Raw genomic sequence first — 16,213 nt, 5'->3', positions numbered from 1 at the left:
GAATTGTTCAAAAACCAAAAGAAGATAACTAATTAACAGCAGTGATAACTAATATAAAGATTATCTTTATTGTGTATCAAAATCAAAATTTATTAGGATAATCTAATATTTTTCTTAGGTACATTTTTTATTATCTCCAGGCCCTCCAAAAAAGACATAATATTCCCAAAGGCCATTGTATCCATTTGTAGCTTGATAACACTTTGGATGTTCTGAAGCTGAAATTAGATCAGACGCCGGATTAAAATTATTTTCTGAATCAACCGTTTCAACGTTCTTAATAAACGCTGCTTTCCCAAAACCTTCATCAGGAAAATGACCACTCCCATTTGGGTCAACGGTTGACCCGATTCTTGACTATTGAACACTTCTCCACCAAGCTGAATCAATGTTGCGTGTTTAAGGTCTGGGAACAAAATCGACGGCCAATATCCTACTTGGTTGTTATCCACACTCAACCACCAATTCCCGGTTTTTGAGTCCTAACATCCATGAAAAAATGATAGGTGAGTTAGGCCATGAAAAATATCAAAAGTTTACGATAAATAGATATAGAAGGTACCTTTTGTATTAAAATATCGACATTGTATTGAGCACCATTATACGTAGATACCAGTTTATCTATTAAAACTCCGATGATGATCTTATTACTCGTTTGGATGAACCCCTTGGCATAACAAATTGTAGCATCCATTTTTCCGATATCCATCGTTCTGTAACATTATCGCTATTAGTGTTTGAAATCCCAACACATTATTCATATATTCACTATATTTTTTTACAAATCCACTTGAATGTTATTTATTGAATTAAATTATTTAAATATTGTAACAGTTTTTTGGTGGGAAGTTTTTGGTGGAAGTTTTTTGGTGGGAATTGTTTTGGAGGGAGTTTTGTGGAGGGAATTTTGGTGGGAATGTTTGGCTATAAATATGTAGTCATTGTGTAAGAAGAAAGGTGGAGGAGGTAGTATAAAAATAGAGAGTTTATGAGAGTCATCTAACTCCGTCCCGTTTGGTGGTCTCGGTGATTCAATAACGATGGGAGCGAATTCCGTTATTGTAATCAACCGTTGTGAGAGTTGTTGAGAGGTACGTGATAATATTCAAGAGTGTTGTAATGAGCGTTCATTCTTGTAATATTGTTCGTATATAGTGGAATTTAAGTGGCTGCTGGTCCCGTGGTTTTTACTCTCCATTGAGAGGTTTTTCACGTAAAATGTTGTTTGTGTATTACTTTTATGTTGTGTCGATTTATTATTGACTTATACATGATTGTATGGTTCTTAATGTGATGGGGATCGATCTCGAAAGTGATATGTGTGCGGGTTCGATCCAACATGAAATTGTGCATTAAGAGTTTTTACAATAGAAACCATCAATATAAGTATGATGATAATATGAATTGTTAAGATACAAACTCATAATACTACAAATTTAACTTCCTAATGTAAATTTCTTTTTTATGCATAGAGAATTAAATGTTGGGATAGCCCATAAATTATGAGCCGGTTAATGTCAAATTGAAAATGGCGGGACCTAGAGGTTGATCGTTGAGGTTCGTCTTGTGTAATTCGTTTCATTTGGTTCTTACTTTTTTCATGTAGCTTTCGGTTTTGTTTGGTTAGTTTGTTTGTAAGGTTTTCGGGATGTTAGGGGAGCCTCGGCTATAGATAGTGTTCGAGATGGTCGGTTTCTAGGTGCGAGCTTCCCCGTTTCTCCCGTATTTTTGTAATTCTTGTTGTGGGCGTTTTCCTTTGGAAAACGTCCTCGGTTATATATAAGTTTTCGTTTTTTCGCAAAAAAAAAAAAAAAAAAAAAATTATGAGCCGGACTTGTAGTTTGTATCTTTATGGAATCAAAAGAATTATAAGAAACAGCAGTTTAATAAATCCCTAAATAAAAAATTAGTTTTGCAAACACATTTGTAACTTAAAATTGTTAGTATGTCATCGTTAAAAATGTATATATTAGCCAAAATACAATCCTGGAGAAATATTAGCAAATAAAACATATGTCATGTGACACTTTGGGATTACATTTTCAACACAACGTTTAAATTTGTATATCTGAAAACTGTGTTTTCTCATCAGCAAAACTCAAATAATCATTTTATTATCAAACACTTTTTACTGATTATTTACGTTTTGTTAACACAATAATTAAATAATCTCCTCAAATCACAAATCCAAACACTCCACAAAGTGCAAAAATATGCAGGGAAAAAAATAGTTGACACAATTATGAGTTGTTAAAATACAATGCAAATTTGGTATTATAAAATAATATGAAATTAGAAGATGAATATATATAAAATATCTAGATATTAATATGTATAAGAAAATATCTAGAAATTAGAATATGAAAGAAAAATCTAGAAATTGAAATGTAAAAGAAAAATCTAGATATTTGTAGGTTGTAGAAATATCTAGATATTTATATATATCCTTGGAAATATCTAGTTCCTAGAAACTTCCATGGAGTAGTATAAATATAGGTGATGGATTCATTTGTGAAAGGTGTGAGTAAGTGAAGTGTGAAGTAGAGAAGAAGTAAGAAGTGAAGAAGAGTTAGAAGTAGAAGTTGTGAAGAAGTAAGAGTGTGAGTTGAGTCCATAATATTGTAATTGTTTCTTTGTATTAATAAAAGTGTTCTTTGTTAACTTTTCCGGTTATGCCTTAGTTTGTGTTTAAGTTCTTAGTGCACTTGTGTTATTTTTATTATATGGTCGGCTCTGCCGCCTAAGTGATATATATATGGTCGGTTATACCGCATGAATGATATATGGTCGACACTGTCGCCTAAGTATTATTGTGCACTAAGGATTCATAAAATTAAAGGCTAACCAACGTCAAAGTGTTGGTGTAGTGAGTGTAGTATAATCAAGGTCCTCTATAGTGGGTGTGTTGGGCTCGTCGAAGCTTCCAACAATAGGTATCAGAGCGGATCGTTCGGGACCATCTCTAGTGGAGGAAATCATCGGTAAACGTTGGACGTTTACATCGACTTGTTTTCACCAAGGCTCTAAGGGAGATTCTGTCGGAGCACAGTTAGGAACTGTGAAAGCTCATCGGTCTGGGACCAAGCTTATTGAACGTTGGACGTCATGATGGCAGATCTTGCAAGTACAAGCAGTGGAATCAAGAGTCTCAATAACCACAACTATGGTTATTGGCGGACTTGTATAGAATCCTACCTACAAGGACAGGATTTATGGAAAATAGTTGCTGGCAGTGACACAACGCCTCCACCGAAAGAAAATGCCGAAGCCTTGAGAAAATGGAACATCAAGGCCGGGAAGGCTTTATTTATATTGAAGACTACAATCGAGGAGGATCTATTGGAGCACATCCGTGACGAGAAAACACCAAAGGCAGCTTGGGAAACTTTTGAAAAATTATTTTCAAAGAAGAATGAAGCACGCCTCCAGCTCTTGGAAAATGAGCTTGCGAGTATCACACAAGGAAGTCTATCTATTTCTCAATATTTCACCAAGGTGAAATCTATTTGCCGTGAGATATCTCAACTTGCTCCTGAAGAGAAAGTGAGTGATGCAAGGATGAAGAGAATTATCATCCACGGCTTAAGATCCGAGTATAATGGATTTATAGCCGCTGTGAGAGGATGGCCTGCTCAACCATCATTAATAGAGCTGGAAAATCTATTGGCTAATCAAGAGGCATTAGCCAAGCAGATGAATGAAGTAACCATAAAAGACGGAGAAGATGCACTCTTCACCAATAAGAAGAAAGAAACATCTCGAAGACAAGAAGCGATGAAAGAAAGTAAGACATATGGGTGGAAGGGTCACCCAAAATCAAAAGGCAACGCTTCAGGGGAGCTCAACAAGGAAGAAGAGATCATCGCCAACAATACGGGGAAAATGATAAGAGAAATAATGGTGAATGCTTCAATTGTGGCAAGAAGGGTCATTTTGGTCGAGAATGTAGATTCCCCAGAAGGCGAACTTTCGAAGGAAATGTGGCCGTCACAAGAGATGAGAAGAAATAGGTCACATTCGAAGCAACCATTAATGAGGAAACATGGGATACAGAAGCTGGACTCTCTGTTGAAGCTGACATGGATGATCAAGCTCTTACAGCAATCTTAAAGTCAAAAATAAACTACAAAGATGATTGGATCATTGATTCTGGGTGCTCAAATCATATGATCAATGATGAGACGAAGCTGCAAGAAATGGAGGATTACAAAGGAAAGAGAGTCGTGTTGACAGCCAAAAATTCAAGGTTGTCTATTTCTCACATTGGAAAGACAATAATTCCAAATGAAGGCGACTCTCATAAGCTCTAACTCGAGAAGGTGTATCTTGTCCCTGGCCTAAAGAAGAATTTACTGTCAGTACCATAATTAACAGCAGAAGGGAACTATGTGCTCTTTGGACCAGAAGATGTGTCCGTATTCAAGAGAGTGAAGGTGGTTGGCAATCCAATTATGCAAGGAAGAAGAATAGAGTCAGTCTATGTACTATCTGTTGAAACAGCATATGTGGATAAGACTCGAAAGAATGAGACGGCTGATCGTTGGCATGAACGTCTTGGGCATGTGGGCTACAACAAGTTAAAGGAGATGATGGTGAAACACATAGTAAATGGGCTTCCTCAAATTGATATCCGAACAGATACAATATGTGCTGGATGTCAATTTGGAAAAGCTCACCAATTGCCATTCAAGGAGTCACAACATCAGTCCAAGACACCACTAGAGCTCATACACTCAGACGTCTTTGGCCCAGTGAAACAAACATCACTTGGAGGAATGAAGTATATGGTGATATTCATTGATGACTTCTCAAGGTATGTGTGGGTTTACTTCATGAAGGAAAAGTCGGAGACTTTTCAAAAGTTTAAAGAGTTCAAGAAGAAGATAGAAAGTGAGCTCAATAATAAGATTAGGTGCTTACGCACAGATAATGGAGGAGAATATTTATCGACTGAGCTTAATATGTATCTTGGGAAGCACAAGATCAGAAGGCAATTAACTTGCCCCAATACTCCACAACAGAATGGAGTGGCAGAACGTAAGAATCGTCAACTTGTTGAAACTTGTCGAAGTATGCTTCATAGTAAGAATGTACCAGGAAGATTTTGGGCCGAATGTATGAGGACGGCTTCATACGTGATTAACAGACACCCACAAACAAAGTTGGGATATATTTCACCATATGAAAGATTATGGAAGATCAAGCCAACCGTCAACCATCTCAAGGTTTTTGGATGTGTATGCTTCGTCTTCGTGCCAGATCATCTACGAAGCAAATTTTAGAAGAAGGCAATTCGGTGCATCTTTTTCGGTTATGATGAATTAAGAAAAGGATGGAGATGTTGTGATCCAAATACCGGAAAGTGCCATACTTCAAGAAATGTGGTATTTGATGAAGCTTCTTCATGGTGGTCACCTCAAAAGATAGAGCTTCCAGAATCTCATGGATTAGAAGAAGGTCCAGAAGAAAAAGAAGAACCTAAAGAGCAGATATTGGATCCAATAAAAGAAGGAGAAGGGTCGTACTCTAAGGAAAAGAGTCCATGGAAAACTGGTGTACATCAATCTATATTCGAGGAGGTTCGTCCAAGCCAAAAGGAAGTCGAGGAGCATGCACAAGAATTAAGGAGGTCAGCAAGGCCGAGACAACCTAATCCATGGTATGCTAATGCTGCTCATGTGGACGAATCAATACCTATTGAGCCTTCTACTTGAAACAACCCAACCCGTATTCCATACGATAATTTTTTTTAAAAAATAATACACATTTACGCGCCAATTAAATCTGTAAACCAAATCACAAGTTTGTAACACCCTGTTTTTGTTTCTGATTTTGCAGTAGGTCGGGACGCCGTCCAGATAGGAGGGACGCCGTCCAGCAACAAAAGGTGGGATGCCGTCCCAATAGGTGGGACGCCGTCCAGCAACAAAAGGTGGGACGCCGTCCAAAGTTTGGGACGCCGTCCAAACGGTCTGTCGAGCCAGCTGTTTTAATTATTTTAAAAGGGGTAAAATGGTAAAATCACTTAGATGCCGGTTTGGAGCCTTCAAGGCTGGTTCCTTGGTCATTTGTGGATTATATTTCATCCTCACAAACACTCCCAACATTATCTAGAGAGAGAGGAGAAGTTTTAGAGAGAGAGAGAGGTGGATTTGGAGAAGAAGGAGTCGGATTCTCGCAAAAGCTCGGGTTCTAAAGTTGTTCATCTCGCTCCTAGCTACGTTGTGGTGGTATTGGTAAGCTCAAACTCTGAATTTCATTTGTTAGATTTGATGTTCAAGTTAGGATTTTGAGCTAGATTGTTGTGAAACCCTTTTAGATGATGAAGTAGGTTCATGGTGACTTGTTAATCTTGTCACTTGGCGGGTTTTGGGTTGGTTGACGTTTTAACATTGATTAGGGTTTGATCTTGAGTTTAATCACTAGGTTTAGTGATTATGGAAGTGGTGAAACTCTTTTGGGTGAGTTTGGTTAACTAATTTTGAAATGGGTCAAAACTAGGGTTTTGGTGTCAAAATGGGTATGACACGTGTTTAACACTTGTGTTCGGGTTTAATTGGTGTGTTAGGACTATTTTCACTCGTGTTAGTGATTATTGGTTAGTTTTAGGCGCGGTTTGTTCTTGGAAGTGCATTTGGGTCGAAATTGCACTAAGTGTCATATGGGTTGGTTTGTAAGTCAACCCTAATCGTGTTATTGTATTTGTGATAATGGAATAGGTACTTTCCATTGGCGCGTTGCGGATTATTCGGAAGCATTCATCAAGACGACGAGGTGAGTGTTAATATCCTATGTGCATATGTATGTGTAGGATGGGTGCGGGTCAGGGTGAAGTGTTTCTTGGTTATAGAGCTCACTTCACATATAGGTGGATTTGATGGACTTGTGTATAGGTCCAATTGGCATGGTTGTGCGTTTTGGTTGGCCACCTTTGACGGGGTACACAATTTGTGTGTACATTATCACACGCGGTATGATGTGGATTATATAACCCCAATGGCGAAGGGTTAATATTGTGATGCAGACTTAGATATAACCCCAATGGTGAAGGGTAGTATTGTGAGTGGAATAATTATACGTATGTGTATATGGCGTATTTATTTGTGAATGTTATGGTATGAACCATCGAGCCGGTAGTGCCATAATGTGTGTGTGTGATAGGATGTGAACCACGAGCCGGTAGCACTATAAAATAATTGATGTGAACCACGTGCCGGTAGCATCGAGTGTGAACCACGAGCCGGTAGCACTATAAAATAATTGATGTGAACCACGTGCCGGTAGCATCGAGTGTGAACCACATGCCGGTAGCACTATAAAATAATTGATGTGAACCACGAGCCGATATCATCGAGTGTGAACCACAAGCCGGTAGCACTATAAAAGAGTATGACTCAATTGCGTATGGTGTGAACCACGAGCCGGTAGCACCATAGCGTTATGGTTAACCTTGGGAGTTTTACGCGTTGTTATATATATATTGTATACGTATAATGTTGTATTTACATGATGTAGCTAACCTTCTGGTTGTAGCTTATTGGCATTGTTCGCAACGTTGTTTGTGAACTTACTATATTGTTGGTGTTGTTAGCTTGTGCTTAGTGAACGTACGGTATGCTAGGTTTAGCTTGCCTTATACTTGGATGCTTCGGTATGCGCTATTTGATTATTATTGTGGCGTGTCCATTTTATACATATATATGTATGTAGTATATTTTCACTCACTAAGCGTTAGCTTACCCTCTCGTTGTTTACATTTTTATAGATTGCATGGATGCGGTGGCTCGGATAAGCGCGGGGACTAGTGGACTTGCGTAGTTGCTTTAGAAGACTTGCTTTTGGATTTGTTTAGGATTGGGTAGCGTGTCTCCAATCCCATGCTCGGTCTATGTTTTGTATAAACTAATGGGTCGAAATAGTCACTTGTGGTATTTTGGGTCGATGTGGGCCCGGTGTCGTAAAACTCGGTTTTTATTATAAAAAACTCTTAGTTTAACCTATTGTAATATATTGTGAAAGTGTGTTGGTTTAAAAGTGTCGGGAAGCGGGTTTTTCACCCGTGTGTAAAACGTAAAACTGATCAGAATCTGGCAGCACATCTGGACGCCGTCCCAGATGGCTGGACGCCGTCCTGGTTTTTACAACTGGACGTCGTCCAGATTACTGGACGCCGTCCAGATCAACTGGCTCTCAAATTTTTTTTTATGGCACTTTTACGGATGGTTAACGGGTAGGGTTGTTACAAGTGGTATCAGAGCATGGTCTAAGGGATTTAGGTGACTTGAGATAGGTGCCTAGACTTAGACTTTTGTGTGTGCTTATTTGTTGCGGGACTTGTAGGATTACGGGTTGGAATGGGTTTAGTTAGTGCCTTGATTGTAGGTTGACTAACGTTTATATTAGTAATGCAGATATTATTAATATGCTATTGTGTTGCGATATTGATTCTTGCGTTGTGTTTTGTTTGTGGTTGTGTTTGTTTATATCATCGAGCGAGGCGGTCGTTGTACTAACGAGTCGATGCGGCGTGTGTGCGTAATAAGGACTTGCAAACCTTATTACGGGTGCAAATCGTGTCTAACGAGTGATGTACGACGAGTGTTTAGAAAGATGGGACGGTGTTGTGCGTGCGGTTTTATACGTTCGTGGACTAATCGTTTTGCATTCTTTAGAATGATGACGCGAAACGAGATCGAGGCGAATGACGCAGAGTTTAACGCTAGAGTTGCGGCCGCCGTTACGGAGCAAATGAGTGCGTTTTGAGAAGAAATGGATAGGAAGTATTCCGAACTTCAAAGTAGTGGTGAAATGGAGCGTTGTCTTAAGAGCTTCATGAGGACTAAACCCCCGATGTATGACGGAAAACCGGATCCTTTGGTAAGCACAACTTGGATCTCGGATGTTGAAGGGTGTTTTCGTACTATTGATTGCCCTCCCGAGAAAAAGACGAGACTCGTTACGAGTTTGTTGCGGGGTAGGGCTAGGGATTGGTTGGATGGTAAGATTGATCTTGTCGGTGGCGAAACGTTTATGGCCTTATCGTGGGACAAGTTTAAGGAGAAATTCTTCGAGGAGTTCCGGACTTCGGCCGATTTGTGGGAATTTCATAATGAGTTGCGAAATTTGCGACAAGGGTCTATGGATTTGAATACTCTCAAGATGACCTTTATGGCGAAGGCTCGTTTTTTCCCGGAGTATTTGGGGAATGATCATTTGTTGATGCAAGATTTCTATCGAACCTTGAATGATGACTTGAAGAGTAATATTAGCAGAGTTCAGGCGAAATCGTTTGCGGAGTTAATCGCCGCGGCTAGAGGTTTCGAGTCGTATTCACGATCGAAGAAGGGTGAACCTTCAAGAGAGAGAAGGGTTGTTTCTTATGGTGCTCCGAGTAAGAGGACTAAGGGTCCGAGTGTGAGCACGGGTGGTACGTGAACGGGTATACCGGATTCTAGTGCGGCTAGATGTTACAATTGTGGTGTGAGGGGTCACAAGTCTTGGGAATGTTCGGTACCAAAGGGTGATGGCATGGTGTGCTTTAATTGCCAAGAAGAAGGACATCGTAAGTCGGATCGTCCCAAGTTAGCAGGGACGGGTGCGGCAAGGAGGCGTTAAGGTACGTTTCGTTTTAATAAATATGTCCTTTGATTATTTATTATGAGCCGTTGCGTTTGAGTTGATTAAATGCCTTGTGTTGTGCATATTGATGTTATGGGTGACGTTCCTAATGGAAGTACCCTATGGTGACGTTGGATTGTCGGGCGAAGGGCTTAAGACTTGGTGCAACCAAGCATTCCTTAGTATTTGGGAAATGTTCTACCAAGCCATGGAAATGGGTTTTGGTGTTCGGTTGTTAAGCGCGTGTTCGCTTTTGTGTTGAGATTGATGAACCGTGAGGTTTGTCGGGGGGTTGGAACCCTTGAGATAGAGTGTTTTGGATATCAATGTATGTTGGTAATGGAGCCTACATGACGCGACATTAGGTGCCTTTTTTATATCTACTAGCGTGGTGTTCGACTCCGTTGGTGTTGCGGTTACATTGTGCTTAGGGTACCGGAGTGAAACCCTTAGGTACATGAGTGAGTAAGTGTAAGTTGACAAACTAAAGCAATTGGACGATTGCGAGGGTATTGGTTTGTGTAATTTGTGGTGCACTTTTCGTTCGAAAGGTTTTAAGGATTGGTTAAAATCCTTCGTATGCTCAAGGTTGGAGCAAGATGTAGTGATGGGTCGTGTGAACCCAATTGTTGGTAAAGTCTACCTTTGGTAGCATTGTACGAGTTGTGGATATTGGAACGTAGTTCCAAGTGGGGGAGTTACACTCCCGCACGAGGAAGTTTTAGTGTGAGATTTCGGATGATGCTTTTGGTAGATCCGGAAATTTGGTCGAGACACAGTTTGGGTCGATTTGTGGTAGAGTACAATTTTGGTTAACTTGTACTTATGATATTGGATTTGTAAATTATCACTAGGGTGGTATGTTGGTGAATCTCGTTGAGAGATAATGGATGTATTTGGCGAGCAAGGTAAAATCCCTCGGTTAAGGGATGTGTGTGAGTCGGGTTCTCTTTTGGAGAATTATTGTTTGGTACCTATGTTCGATATAGGTGGTTGTTGCTCGATTTTGGATGGTTAGTGGTATCCGCTAGGGTTCACTATAGTGTAATAGAGCGCGATGTTGCACTACTCGTTGTTTGAGGCCGAAAGTGCGTATGTGATTGATGAAGCATGACCTTCGGGGTCCGCTGACTTCATCGTGGTATTGATGAATGATGAAGCATGACTTTCGGAGTCCGCTGACTTCTTCATGGGATTGTTGATTAATGAAGCATGACCTTCGGGGTCCGCTGACTTCATTATGGTGTGGTTGATTGGTGAAGCATGATCTTCGGGTCCGCTGACTTCATCATGGTTGTTGATTGGTGGAGCATGACCTTTAGGGTCCGCTGACTTCATCATGGGAGTATGCGATTGGTGAAGCATGATCTTCGGGTCCGCTGACTTCATCATGAGCGAGGTGATATATCGGTGAAGCATGACTTTCGGGTCCGCTAACTTCATCCGGTGTTGAGATTGGTGAAGCATGGCCTTCGGGGTCCGCTGACTTCATCAGGAGAGTAGTGTTACGTCGGCATGGCATAACATTATCGGGAAATGCGAGTACCGGTGGGAAATGAGAGTACCATTCTTGAGTTGTGTTGTGGGAACTATCGATTGTTTTATACACCGATGGTGGGGTCGTGAAGACCGTGTGGTGTGATTTGTGATGCGATAGCCGTGTTTCGCTCAAATGTTGTCACGGGTGTGACAATAGCCGATTTTGTACACCTTAGGACTAGCGTTGCCATAGTCGTTCTGGGCGCTTTTGGTTTAAACCGTTTGTTATGATGTTACGGTAGTTGTGTATTGGTCGTATTGCGCACTACAAGGGATGTTAGTGATTGGTGTTATCCGTAAGGATTCGTTTGGATCGGTCTTCATCGTTTCGGGTTGTTGACCTTAGGATTGCGACTTGGTTACCTTAGCATTGTACTTGGTAATGGTACGCTAGGGCTTTGATATCTCGGTCAAAGATTGGTTGAGTTTTCCCGATGTTAGGGAATGAGCATGGTCTTAGTGCTCGGAATTGTGGATTGATAAATATCGGGTGACGATTTTAGTTGTTAGAAGCGATTCATTGGGAAGAATTGCTTAGGAAAGTCGGATTGGGACTTATGTTTGAGGGCCGTGGAGTGTGGTCCGTGTGGGTTAGTGACGAGGATCACGAGGACGTGATCAATTCTAAGTGGGGGAGAGTTGTAACACCATGTTTTTGTTTCTGATTTTGCAGTAGGTCGGGACGCCGTCCAGATAGGAGGGACACCGTCCAGCAACAAAAGGTGGGACGCCGTCCCGATAGGTGGGACGCCGTCCAGCAACAAAAGGTGGGACGCCGTCCAAATGGTCTGTCGAGCCAGCTGTTTTAATTATTTTAAAAAGGGTAAAATGGTAAAATCACTTAGATGCCGGTTTGGAGCCTTCAAGGCTGGTTCCTTGGTCATTTGTGGATCATATTTCATCCTCACAAACACTCCCAACATTATCTAGAGAGAGAGGAGAAGTTTTAGAGAGAGAGAGAGATGTGGATTTGGAGAAGAAGGAGTCGGATTCTCACAAAAGCTCGGGTTCTAAAGTTGTTCATCTCGCTCCTAGCTACGTTGTGGTGGTATTGGTAAGCTCAAACTCCGAATTTCATTTGTTAGATTTGATGTTCAAGTTAGGGTTTTGAGCTAGATTGTTGTGAAACCCTTTTAGATGATGAAGTAGGTTCATGGTGACTTGTTAATCTTGTCACTTGGCGGGTTTTGGGTTGGTTGACGTTTTAGCATTGATTAGGGTTTGATCTTGAGTTTAATCACTAGGTTTAGTGATTATGGAAGTGGTGAAACTCTTTTGGGTGAGTTTGGTTAACTAATTTTGAAATGGGTCAAAACTAGGGTTTTGGTGTCAAAATGGGTATGACACGTGTTTAACACTTGTGTTCGTGTTTAATTGGTGTGTTAGGACCATTTTCACTCGTGTTAGTGATTATTGGTTAGTTTTAGGCTCGGTTTGTACTTGGAAGTGCATTTGGGTCGAAATTGCACTAAGTGTCATATGGGTTGGTTTGTAAGTCAACCCGAATCGTGTTATTGTATTTGTGATAATGGAATAGGTACTTTCCATTGGCGCGTTGCGGATTATTCGGAAGCATTCATCAAGACGACGAGGTGAGTGTTAATATCCTATGTGAATATTAATGTGTAGGATGGGTGCGGGTCGGGGTGAAGTGTTTCTTGGTTATAGAGCTCACTTCACATATAGGTGGATTTGATGGACTTGTGCATAGGTCCAATTGGCACGGTTGTGCGTTTTGGTTGGCCACCTTTGGCGGGGTACACAATTTGTGTGTACATTATCACACGCGGTATGATGTGGATTATATAACCCCAATGGCGAATGGTTAATATTGTGATGCAAACTTAGATATAACCCCAATGGCGAAGGGTAGTATTGTGAGTGGAATAATTATACGTATGTGTATATGGTGTATTTATTTGTGAATGTTATGGTATGAACCATCAAGCCGGTAGTGCCATAATGTGTGTGTGTTATAGGATGTGAACCACGATCCGGTAGCATCGAGTGTGAACCACGAGCCGGTAGCACTATAAAATAATTGATGTGAACCACGTGCCGGTAGCATCGAGTGTGAACCACGAGCCGGTAGCACTATAAAATAATTAATGTGAACCACGTGCCGGTAGCATCGAGTGTGAACTAAGAGCCGGTAGCACTATAAAATAATTGATGTGAACCACGTGCCGGTAGCATCGAGTATGAACCACGAGCCGGTAGCACTATAAAATAATTGATGTGAACCACGTGCCGGTAGCATCGAGTGTGAACCACGTGCCGGTAGCACTATAAAATAATTGATTTGAACCACGAGCCGGTAGCATCGAGTGTGAACCACGAGCCGGTAGCACTATAAAAGAGTATGACTCAATTGCGTATGGTGTGAACCACGAGCCGGTAGCACCATAGCGTTATGGTTAACCTTGGGAGTTTTACGCGTTGTTATATATATATTGTATACGTATAATGTTGTATTGACTTGATGTAGCTAACCTTCTGGTTGTAGCTTATTGGCATTGTTCGCAACGTTGTTTGCGAACTTACTATATTGTTGGTGTTGTTAGCTTGTGCTTAGTGAACGTACGGTATGCTAGGTTTAGCTTGCCATATACTTGGATGCTTCGGTATGCGCTATTTGATTATTATTGTGGCGTGTCCATTTTATACATATATATGTATGTAGTATATTTTCACTCACTAAGTGTTAGCTTACCCTCTCGTTGTTTACATTTTTATAGATTGCATGGATGCGGTGGCTCGGATAAGCGCGGGGACTAGTGGACTTGCGTAGTTGTTTTAGAAGACTTGCTTTTGGATTTGTTTAGGATTAGGTAGCGTGTCTCCAATCCCATGCTCGGTCTATGTTTTGTATAAACTAATGGGTCGAAATAGTCACTTGTGGTATTTTGGGTCGATGTGGGCCCGGTGTCGTAAAATTCGGTTTTTATTATGAAAAACTCTTAGTTTAACCTATTGTAATATATTTTGAAAGTGTGTTGGTTTAAAAGTGTCGGGAAGCGGGTTTTTCACCCGTGTGTAAAACGTAAAACTGATCAGAATCTGGCAGGACATCTGGACGCCTTCCCAGATGGCTAGACGCTGTCCTTTTTTTTACAACTGGACGCCGTCCAGATTACTGGACGCCGTCCAGATTACTGGACGCCGTCCAGATCAACTGGCTCTCAAATTTTTTTTTTATGGCACTTTTACGGATGGTTAACGGGTTGGGTTGTTACAAAGTTCCATTTAAACATACAACAATTTAAACGTTTTACAAAAGGCACCAAGGCCGTTAACGAATGTGATACAAGTTTGACCAACTACAAATGATAGTTTATAATCCAAACGACCCTTCGAGCATGGTTTGGGACTAAACTACCCAAAACGTAGGCCAACTTCCAAAAGCTCCAACATAACATCATCAAGGGACACCTAGTGCCCAACAACCCCCTTGCCCTTGTCCACGCCTGCATCTAAAAGATAAACAACGAGAGGGGTAAGCTAATGCTTAGTGAGTGCAACAATTATACGTTTACATATACAACCTACTTACTTGCAATCACTTACGCATTTACCGCATACATGCTAGCATTATAAGTAATCATACCATCACAAGTATAATACTAAACCTTTCACCATACGAGCTAGCATAATAATAGCATATAGTTTAAACCATATAATATGCTACAATCTACACACACACAACCATGGTTAACCAAACGAACGAGGGAATGGTGTTTAAAGACCGTCAGAGTTCATAACAACCATTAGTGCACTTAACACTTCGTACACTAACCCCACGGGTGGCATCTTAACACGTCGATACTTCACCCCGGGTGGTGCCTTAACACTTCGACACTTCACCCCGAGTGGTGTCTTAGCACATCGACACTTCACTCGTTACATCTCTCGGAGTGGCATCTTAACACATCGATACTTCACTCCCGAGTGGTGTCTTAACACATCGACACTTCACTCGCCATGTGAGGAGTGGTGTCTTAACACGTCGACACTTCACAACTCAACTACACAAATAAATACATCATATATGCACGCATATAATTATTCCACTCACCTTAACACTTCGGTGATGATTATGCACTTCCGAAACTTCAAGGCAACGTACCTAATACATAAGTACACATTCAATTACACAACTAGTAGAATTAACCACATTACACATACTTGAGCATTTAATGACCCGATTCGCATTAAATGACTCAACCACACCAAAACCGCCCTTAAATGGCCAAGACCCGACTTTAATCACTAAAGCTAGTGAATTAAAGTCTAGTAACTTCAACTAGCACCAACTTAGGGTAATTCATACTCAATTCACCCAAACTAGGTCAACATTACTCTTTTTGACCCATTTTAACTCTTACACTACCAAACTTGTCAAACATGACCTATTTACCATTTCAACAACATTTTAACAAGTGTTTAATGCTTAACAACACCATTAACACTTACAAATCCTATTTTCGTTAGACCAAACCCTATCTTGTGGCTATTAGGGTTTCATTGCAACAACATAACCCAAGTTCGCCCATTTTACCCTCAAATGGGTCAAACAAGTCTCTAGTAACCAAAACCCTAGCCATTAACCAATTAAAACTCAAAACTTAGAGTTAGAACTTACCGAGACTATCAACGCGTAGCTAGAGATACAAGGAACAACTTTAATTCTTGCTCCAAAGATCAACCCTCAATCCTTCACTCTCAAATCTCACTTTCAATCCAAATGGGTTTTAAGTTTTGGGAGAGAAATTGGAAAGAAAAGAGAAAAGAAATTAAATGAAATGGATGAGTGGTTGGGATTTAATGCTCCCATCAGATTTATATGCCAAATTACCAATTTGCCCCTTAAAGCCATTTAATTTGAGCTAAAACCGGAGTCTGTTCAGCAGTACTGCCGCGGCGCGGCTTAACTCGTCGCGGCGCGACATACAACGGGAAAATCAACCCTCCTTAACTCACTTTCTGATCCTGGTTTGCTTGAAATGCCGCGGCGCGGACCCATTTGTCGCGGCGCGGCCTAAGGCTGCATCTGAAC

The 16,213-nt window shown here is 40.8% G+C and overlaps 1 protein-coding gene across 1 annotated transcript; it reads right to left on the bottom strand.

Moving 5' to 3' along the window:
• Nucleotides 1–114: 114 nt before the first annotated feature.
• On the bottom strand, nt 115–709 carry LOC139870536 (protein neprosin-like). Its single transcript, XM_071858321.1, has 2 exons — nt 563–709; nt 115–357 (listed from the first exon to the last, which is right to left on the bottom strand). The coding sequence occupies exons 1-2, from the start codon at nt 707–709 to the stop codon at nt 115–117; spliced, it is 390 nt and encodes a 129-aa protein (XP_071714422.1).
• Nucleotides 710–16,213: the final 15,504 nt, after the last annotated feature.

This window comes from Rutidosis leptorrhynchoides, chromosome 10 (assembly GCF_046630445.1).
Source record: "Rutidosis leptorrhynchoides isolate AG116_Rl617_1_P2 chromosome 10, CSIRO_AGI_Rlap_v1, whole genome shotgun sequence".
NCBI classification, from domain to species: Eukaryota; Viridiplantae; Streptophyta; class Magnoliopsida; order Asterales; family Asteraceae; genus Rutidosis; species Rutidosis leptorrhynchoides.
The sequence above is the reverse complement of the archived record's forward strand: the minus strand, read 5'-3'. Positions and strand labels throughout refer to the sequence as shown.